The 8,467-nt window shown below is 52.5% G+C and overlaps 1 protein-coding gene across 3 annotated transcripts; it reads right to left on the reverse strand.

Annotated features, from left to right (window-relative positions):
• Positions 1-183: 183 nt before the first annotated feature.
• HMBS (hydroxymethylbilane synthase) lies at positions 184-8,016 on the reverse strand. 3 transcript variants are annotated; one of them, XM_060604975.3, is made up of 15 exons: positions 7,825-8,016; positions 4,987-5,034; positions 4,766-4,815; positions 4,365-4,437; positions 3,859-3,908; positions 3,718-3,773; positions 3,263-3,340; positions 2,956-3,033; positions 2,757-2,832; positions 1,825-1,938; positions 1,534-1,572; positions 1,189-1,308; positions 915-968; positions 722-808; positions 184-624 (listed from the first exon to the last, which is right to left on the reverse strand). In XM_060604975.3, exons 3-15 carry the CDS (start codon positions 4,799-4,801, stop codon positions 451-453), a joined length of 1,035 nt encoding a protein of 344 aa, XP_060460958.1. In that variant the 5' UTR covers positions 4,802-4,815; positions 4,987-5,034; positions 7,825-8,016; the 3' UTR covers positions 184-450. The 3 variants fall into 3 exon arrangements, with proteins under 3 accessions (XP_060460958.1, XP_060460957.1, XP_060460956.1); XM_060604974.3 differs by having other exon boundaries at positions 4,766-4,819; XM_060604973.3 differs by lacking the exon at positions 4,987-5,034 and having other exon boundaries at positions 4,766-4,819.
• Between the last annotated feature and the right edge of the window lie 451 nt (positions 8,017-8,467).

An 8,467-nucleotide genomic window follows, 5' to 3' on the forward strand; every position in this document is an offset into this window, starting at 1 on the left:
GGGCAAGTCCTAGGTTTGTCTGATCACGGCTTTCTTGGTGTTCCCTGGGAGACCATTTGTTGTTTGAAATAACTACGGTGGCAGAAACCAAAAATGTCCCAGAAGAACTTTGGACAGACGTCCCAGCCTCTAGAATAAAAGGTTTTCTGTTGGTCCTTGACTGCAACCCCACCAAAAGCAAAGTCGCCTTCAGAGCTGGTTTATTAGTTGAGTTGGTTACATTCAAAGGCTGTGGCTTGAACTTTTTCTCTAAAGAGATGAAACCCCCACCTACTGAGGAGGCAAGGCACTCACACAGCCCCAAGGTGAGGCAAGTCCCTGGGAGTCTCTGACCTTGCAGTTCAGTCCCCTGGGGCAATCACTCCCCAGTTAGCAGTGAGACGGGGGCACTAGGGCTGGGATGCAGGCGCTGCATTATAGCAACCCAGGCACTTGTGCCCCACAGACCAGTTAGTGGGCATCGTTAAGCTGTCGTGCAACATCCAGGATGTTCTTGGCTCCTTTGTTCAGCAGCAAGCTGGCCAGGCTGATGCCCAGGTTCTCAGCAGCCAGCTGGGCTTGTCGTGGAATGTTCCGGGCAGTGATCCCCACCAGCTGTGGATCATCCTCTGGGCCATCTTCATGCTAGGTGAGGGAAGGAGGGGGGATTTGGTGAGCACAAAAGAGGAGGTAACACGCAGGTTTGTTTCTCACCCTCTCCCTCACCCTCCAGCTTTGGCACCTGGGCAGTGACACAAATGGTGGCCTGCATGGTCTCTTGCATGCTATCTGAGCCGTCTAGACTCCAGACTCCTCCTGTCAGGTACAGCTGGGAAAGAAAACGGTTATCTCAGCATATTCTGAGAGAACTGGTTAGAAACCTGGGCTCTTGTGGACAACTTGACGTGCACGGGGACAAGTGTCACAGTGCTTACTTGCCCATCCTTCATAGCTGTATGCACGGCCACTGGCACACTGCAGCCTCCTTCCTGCAATGAGAAGTTGCCCGGTGAACTCCAAGGACTCTGTCACCAGAACCCTCAGAGATAGACTTCTGAAGACATAACTGAAACAGGCAGGGGCCCAGTCCTGCCTATACATTGAATGAATTGCCATGAAATAAAGAGCATCAATTTGAGAAATCTCCCCCATGACTATTCCCAACTCCTCAAGTCCCCACCCCTCCAATCCCCGGAACACAGGTCCTACCAGGTGCCTCAGGAAGGCTCGCTCGGCAATGCAGCGAAGCAGGGTCTCAGGATCATGCAATACACCCACCAGATCCAGGATGTCCTGGTCCTTGGCTCGGACTTCCACGCCCAGGGCCCCCTGAGGGAAAAACAGCCTAAGACATCAGGCCTAATCTTTCCCCAACCAATGGAGCTGAGGATGGGAACCAGCCCACCTCCACCTGCTCCCTGGGGTCTCTTTTAGCCCAGAAATCTCGCAAGCCCTCCCCCTCCCTAGAAATGTTTATGCACAAGGTTGCAAGACCAGCTTTTTGGTTGAGAACAAAAGAGCACATCAACACATGGCTTCCCGGGTCAAACATACCTGACCCACAGCATACATGCACTCCTCCGGGTGGAGTATCTGCAGGGGCAGAATAGGCACTCAAAAGGGTGGAACTGGGGGTACTAAAAGCAGACAGTGGTGAGATGGGGCTTCCCTACCACACAGAAAGCCCAGGTAGGCAAAAGTGGGGGGTCTGTCCTCTGATCCCCAATCTTCCCAGCCTGGGACTCACTTCCAGCTCGTACCGTTAGAGGCACGGTGTTCAGAAAGAGAATACAGGCAGGAACAGGGGGAAGATTAACTGGGGATGGAGAAGGGACAGCCCCTTACCTGTCCCACCCGGTGCTGCCAGCCCATGCGCTGCAGGCCAGCTGCAGCCAGGATGATGGCACTGAACTCCTGAAATTCATCCAGCTTCCGAAGGCGTGTGTTGAGATTTCCCCGCTGTGCAGAGACGCTAAGGACCACAAGCGCCGGGCAGTTTGGAGCCTCATGCTGCTGCTCCCCCTGCCTGAGTCCTTCTGTATCCAACTAACATCTCACCTTTAGTTTTCAGCTTACGGATAACAGCTAACGTTTACTTAATTACTAACACTTAATTGCTACATACCAGACACTGATCTAAAGTGCCTTGCATACATCTATTTAATTTTCACAATCCTATGAGGTAGGTATTATAATTATTTCCATTTTACAGATGAGGAAAATGATCCAGACAGGTTGAATAACTTGCCTGAGATTACAAGATCTCTGGGAAGCATTCCCTGACCCCCAAGTCTGTGTTTATCGATGTTCCAGCTAGAAGCTTCTAGAGAATTCCCTACTTCGTGCACTGGAGCACTCAACGTGTACTATTTTGAAAATCAGCTTTATGAAACACTCGATATATTTAGAACATCAAAATATAGTAGAATATGAAACAAAAATGAAAGCACCCTCCACCTCCCCTGTTCCCCAGTAATCACTGTCCAGTATCACTCTGTATTATCAATGCCTGTTTGTCTCCAGGCAAAAATGTAAAACTCTATAAGCAAGGACATCGTTGGTCTCACCACTATCCCCAGTGCCAGGCACTGGCCTGAGGCTAAGAAAACATAAAAGGATTAGGGATGGATGGATGGATGGATGGATGGGTAGATGGACAAATAGGGCAGACAGTGGAGGACAGACCTGCTGGTCCATGGTCCACTTCCTCTGGAAGTGGCCCCATGGACCCCATCTTCCTCCCTGGCTACTGCCCCCTCCCTCCTCTGAAAGGATACAATGCTCTTGAACTCCAGGTGTGGGAACTTTCTCTGCAGCTGGGCCGCCCTCCGCAGGGAGCTGGTTCCCACCACACTGTTCAGAGAGAGGGTGTAAAATGAGATTTAACCCAAGAAAGGCATGGTTCCTTTCCTCCTCCTCTTAGCCCTCCGTCTTCTGTGCATGTCCCACCGGGATGTCTATCTGGGCCCCACTCACCTCTTCTCTGGCAAGGTTTCTAGGGTCTTCCCAACAAATTTTGGGTGAAAGACAACGGCATCATAAGGGTTCTCCCGCCTGGAGATGGAGGAAAAGTCACAGAATGAGAAAGAGATCTCAGTTCAGGTCACTTCCAGGGTCTCTTGATAGCCAACTAACTGGCATTTTCTGTTTTTGGCCATGCCTGACACCCCTCAGGGCAGAGGAGAGAGCCGTAGAGGCAGAGGGTAGCGTCCCAAAGGGAAAAGCAAAGGTCAACATGATGCCTGCCCCCCTGCCCATCCCCCCCGACTCGCAGCGTTCTTACTTGCAGATGGCTCCAATGGTGAAGCCAGGAGGAAGCACAGTGGGCAGGTCCTTCAGGGAGTGAACGACTAAGTCCACTCTAAAGAGACGGGAGAGGGAGGCTAGAAGGGATCCCAGCAGCAGGCCCCCACCCCTCCTCTAACTACACCTGCCTCTACTTCAGTGGTGTGCTTAGAGCACATTAGGAAGCAGGCACGTCTAAGACCTCAGGACCCTGAGACCCGCTCCTCCCCACCCTCCCTCCTGTCCCCAGTACCCCAGCCAATCCTGCCCTCCAGGCAGCCAGATGGCTAGGAATCAGAACACTCCCCTTTTGTGAGATCTGAAAAACCCGCATATGAGCCTCCTTCTAGCCAAGGGTTGAAGCCCCCAGTCTAGCTGATATCCAGCTCTGATGTGCACTGGGGTCCCAGCGAGAGACTGGGATGGAACCATGCTCTCCCGTCTTTCACATACTCATTCTTTTCCAGCGCGTGTTCCAGCTCCTTGGTAAACAGGCTCTTCTCGCCAATCTGCCGGTCAAGAAAAAGCCTCAGAGTGAATCTTTTCGGGGAAGGAAAGAGAAGGGAGGGAAAGGGATTGGGGGGAATACGTTACCTTAGAGAGCGCAGTATCAAGAATCTTGTCCCCTGTGGTGGACATAGCAACTGAGGAGAGAATCAGTCACGTGCTCATCGATCGGCGTTTAATGAGCCCCTACTGAGCCCAGCACTGTACTAAGACTCCTAATGGATACAGGCACCCCCCCACCCCCGCCCAATTCCTTGCCCTCTAGGAATGTATGATCTAGGAAGACCAGACACACTCATAATAAGACCCAAAGCAGAAGATGCAAAATGCCAGGTTAGCCCAGGGAGTCAAAGCTAGAGGTATTCAGAGGAGGAAATGGCCCTCCAAAATGGGGACAGCTAAGAATTCTCTTTTTTTTTTTTGGGAGGGGGGAACAGCTAAGAATTCTTTTGCGGGGGGCGGGGGGAACAGCTAACAATTCTTAAAGGCACTGGGACCAAGCTTTGGGTCCAGGGAAAGCCAGCAGTGTTGTGTTTTCCCCTCTGGGGTGAAAGGGCTTCCCTTTAGCTTCCATTCCTGTCCAGAAGACTCACCGATTTCAAACTGCAGGCCTGGGTATAAGGCTTTCAGCACTGCCACCACACTGTCTGTTTGTATGCGAGCCAGCTGGAGGCAAACACTCAGATTAGTCCTATCCTTCCCTGGCACTGCCCCGAGCTCACACCCTCACAGGGTTTGGGAGACTCGGAAGGAATTGGAGTCAGAGAGGTGGCTGAATGCCCACGTAGGAAGGAGAGGGGCCTGGCCTGGTCTGCTCAGCCCAGAGAATCTCTCTCCACAGAACGCGATATACCATTCTGCGTGGGATTTAACACCCAGCCCCCCACCCCCACCCCGTTTCCTCCATTCCTAACCCTCTCGGCCCCCCAGCTTGCAATACTGTGGAGCACAGAACACTTGTGACAAACTTGCTCTGCCCAGTAACCGTACTCACCTGGCTTTTTCGGGTACCCACGCGAATCACTCTCATCTTTGGGCTGTTTTCTTCCTGCAGAAAAAGTCCCCAAGTCACAGTCCCCTCTGTTCCTCGTGTGCCTCCACACCTTGTCCAAGAACCAGAATCCCTGGCTTGGAAGAAAAGAACCTCAGCCAGCCCCTGGCCTGTGGCCAGCTGAGCCTTGGAGTGGGAAAGTACCCCAAGACTGGTCCCTTTACCTGCCTCAGCACCTTGTGCCCTCTTCACGGATCCAGAGAAACAGAGACCTGAGGGAAGCAATAGCAGGACCCGCTGTTGCTGTTGCTGTTGCTGTTGCTGTAATAACCGGACAGTGGGTCCAGAAGCCCATCCCGGCTAAGGTGGTGGGAGTGCTGCACACAGCCAGGTGGGTAAAGAGATAAGGCCCATCAGCCTGGCCACAGCGAGGGTGGGCCCTGCAGTAGGCAGGGGCAGGGCAGCTGGGGCCTCGAGGGAACTTGCGCTGAGTCACTGAGGACAAGCTCAGTATCCATAATACAGCAGGCACAGGAGAAAGTTTCAGTGCCACCTAGATACGGAGAGCTACCCCACAGGTGCCACACCATGGATTCCCTAATCTGGCTGGAATGTACACATAAAGGACTGGGATCAAACAGATCTTCTGTAGAGTTCAGGTGACCTTGATCCCATTAGTATCAGTTTGTTCATCTATAAAATAAAGAGGTTTGGACTCCAGGATTTTCTGCCGCTGATGTTTAATTTTTTTTTTTTTAATGTTTGTTTATTTTTGAGAGAGGGAGAGAGACGGAGCATGAGTGGGGGAGGGACAGAGAGAGAGGAAGACACAGAATCGGAAGCAGGCTCCAGGCTCCGAGCTGTCAGCGCAGAGCCCGATGCGGGGCTCAAACTCACAGACTGTGAGATCGTGACCTGAGCCGAAGTCGCACGCTTAACCAATGGAGCCACCCAGGCGCCCCGGTGCCGCTGATGTTTATAAGACTGAAAGGCTGAGCTGCCTACTGTCCATTCACCTAGAGTGCTGCCTCTGGTCTCACCAACCAGAAATATCAGGAGGTCAGTGACCAAGCTAGGGACTCAAAGGGACATGCCTCTTCCTCCTGCCAGGGCACCCTGGACAAAGGCGTTCAGTGCCTAGCAGGTAGAATTGCGTTCCTCAGTCTCAGGTCCTATTTCTTTCTAGACCAAAGAGTAGCCACTGCAGATAATGTCAACTTTCCCTATTCTGAGATCTTTAACCTGTGGAGTTGTTTTGCAGGCAGGATTCTGGGGCCTCTGTTGTTGGGGATGTGACAGCTGGCTGCTCCTGGACCCTAGTCTATTGCATTGCTGTCACTTCTCCCATAAATAAACCCTAGGGACCCTGAGCAAATTAGGCTAGGCCTGAAATGCTAAATATGGCCCCTAAAATTCTGGGCCACTAGGAGCCCAGAGAAAGAAATCTAAGGTCTCAGAAACTGCTGGGTTCAAACAATCCCTGCATCGATTCTGCACAGCATATTTTATTCCATTAAAAAGTTATTTATTGGGGGCGCCTGGGTAGCTCAGTTGGTGAAGCCTCTGACAGGCTCAGGTCATGATCTCACGGTTTGGGAGCTCAAGCCCCATCAGGCTCCGTGCTGACAGCTCAGAGCCTGGAGCCTGCTTCAGATCCTGTCTCCCTCTCTCTCTATCCTCCCCTGCTCATGCTCTGTCTCTCTCTCTCTCAAAAATAAATAAAGGTTTTTCAAAAATTGGGAAAAAAAGTTATTTATTGAACATGTATACTATTGCTTTTAATTTTCATGACAACCTATCAGCTAGACAGGGCAGGATCTCCAGCACCATGTTATGGAAGCAACTGAGGAGTGAAATGACCTGCCCAGAGTCACACAGCTAATAATGGGCAAAAAGTTGGAGCTAGAATTTTCCTACTCCTAGTCGAAAATTTTCCTACTCCTAGTGCTCAGGAATGTGTGCAATGGTAGGGGTGCCTGGGTGGCTCAGTCGGTTAAGCCTCCGACTTCCGTTCAGATCATGACCCCTCGGTTGGTGGGTTCCAGCCCCACATCTGGCTCTGTGCTGACAGCCTGGAGCCTGCTTCAGATTCTGTCTCCTTCTCTCTCTGTCCACCGCCCCCCCTCTCAAAAATAAACATTAAAAAAATAATTAAAAAAAAGAATAATGTGTGCAATGGCAAAAAATCCCTCTCCTCACCAGCAGGCTGGACAACGGGAGATAAGCATTTTTTAAAATGTTTGAGAGAGAGACAGAGCACTGGGGGGAAGGGCAGAGAGAATGACAGGGGCAAAGGATCAGAAGCAGGCTCTGTGATGACAGCAGAGAGCCGGATGCGGAGCTCGAACTCACAAACCGGCTGAAGTCGGACGCTTAACCGATTGAACCACCCAGGGGCCCCTGCCCATCTCAGGCTAGCAGTGGCCTCCACTGGCTGTAGTCTGCATCTACACAAGCCCACAGCTCCGGCGCCGAGCTTGGGAGAGGAAGGCGCAAGGGTGGCGCTCCACCCACCATCGTAACCCGAAGGTGTGTCTCAGCTGGGGACTCTGAGTAGGCCAGGGCTGAGTGACCGCTAAAACGGAAAAAGGGGAGAAGGCGCACTTCCAAGATGTGTGTGTGCAAGTGGAAGACTTGGGGTACACTCTCCTCTCAGGATCCGAAGTGGAACATACTCCTAAAGTGGCCGAATGCTGCCTCGGCCCTGTCTCGTATAAAAGGGTCCCGATCTTGTGTAGACGAACTTATCTGGGCTGTTCACTAAGTCTAGAGCGGATACCAGGCCCGGCGGAACCTCACCCAGATCCTCGCAGGGATGGGGGTTTCGTTCCAGACTATCCCTCCACTCTTAATCCCGCCCCCACAGCTCCCTGATCTCCCGTCCTTCCTAAGGGCAACTCAGCTACTGGTCCTTTAAAAAACTATTTCGGAAAAAAAAAAAAAAAAAAATGACGGATAGTCGCTCGGACCAATAGACGAGCGAGGGTGGCAACCTGGGGCCAATCGTTGCCCGGCTAGTCCGGAATGCCGAAGTTGCGAGGATCACCGGCTCAAATACTCACCGCCGTCGCGGCCGCGTTGCCATTGTCAGACATGGCTGTGCTCAGGAGGTAGGTCCGGGAGGTGCCGCCAGGGTCCCCGGGAGTACAGGGAAGCCGGAGGTCCCGGCCAACGGGCACCAGGTGCACGCGGGGTGCGAACTCCTCCTGCAGCCTCAGACTCCGGGCTCTCCGTCACTTCCGGCGCCCGCCCCCGGAGGGGAGGACCACACTCGGGGCGGGAATTAGAAGGATTGCGACAGACCTGACCTTACCCTTCTGTTACCGCCCCTACTCCACCTGGCTGGTGGGGACCCTGGGGACCCTGTGCGCCCGTCTTCCTTGCTGGAGACCCGGGCCTATTAACCATTCATTATTACTTTTACATATACCTCGTTCTCAGCCGGGAGTACTGATGGTCAGTGACTAAGAGATGCTCCCCAGATTTACCCGCAGAGCAGCCCTCCGACGCCACCCAAAGGGCCAAGCCAAAGTTAGCAGGGCCCGAGAGGAAAAGTATGAACTCTAAAATGCTGCGTTTGAAGTAAATTGTCCTTGGGTAACTTCCATGCCCCTTCCACTGGATTCAACACCTCCAGATAAGAGGATGCTGCAGAAAGTTGGTCACCCAGAATTCTACAGCTTTATCTCCTTGGCTGTGGCACAA

The sequence above is a fragment of the Panthera onca genome, chromosome D1, assembly GCF_046562875.1.
Source record: "Panthera onca isolate mPanOnc1 chromosome D1, mPanOnc1 haplotype 2, whole genome shotgun sequence".
In the NCBI taxonomy this organism is placed as follows: domain Eukaryota; kingdom Metazoa; phylum Chordata; class Mammalia; order Carnivora; family Felidae; genus Panthera; species Panthera onca.

Coding starts and splice junctions, on each gene's coding strand:
- HMBS (XM_060604973.3), bottom strand. CDS start 7,857: ATGTCTGACAATGGCAACGCGGCCGCGACGGCG. Junction 3,034..3,262: donor ACCATTGGAGCCATCTGCAA/GTAAGAACGCTG, acceptor CTCCATCTCCAG/GCGGGAGAACCCTTATGATG. Junction 1,573..1,824: donor GGCAGCACCGGGTGGGACAG/GTAAGGGGCTGT, acceptor CTGCCCCTGCAG/ATACTCCACCCGGAGGAGTG.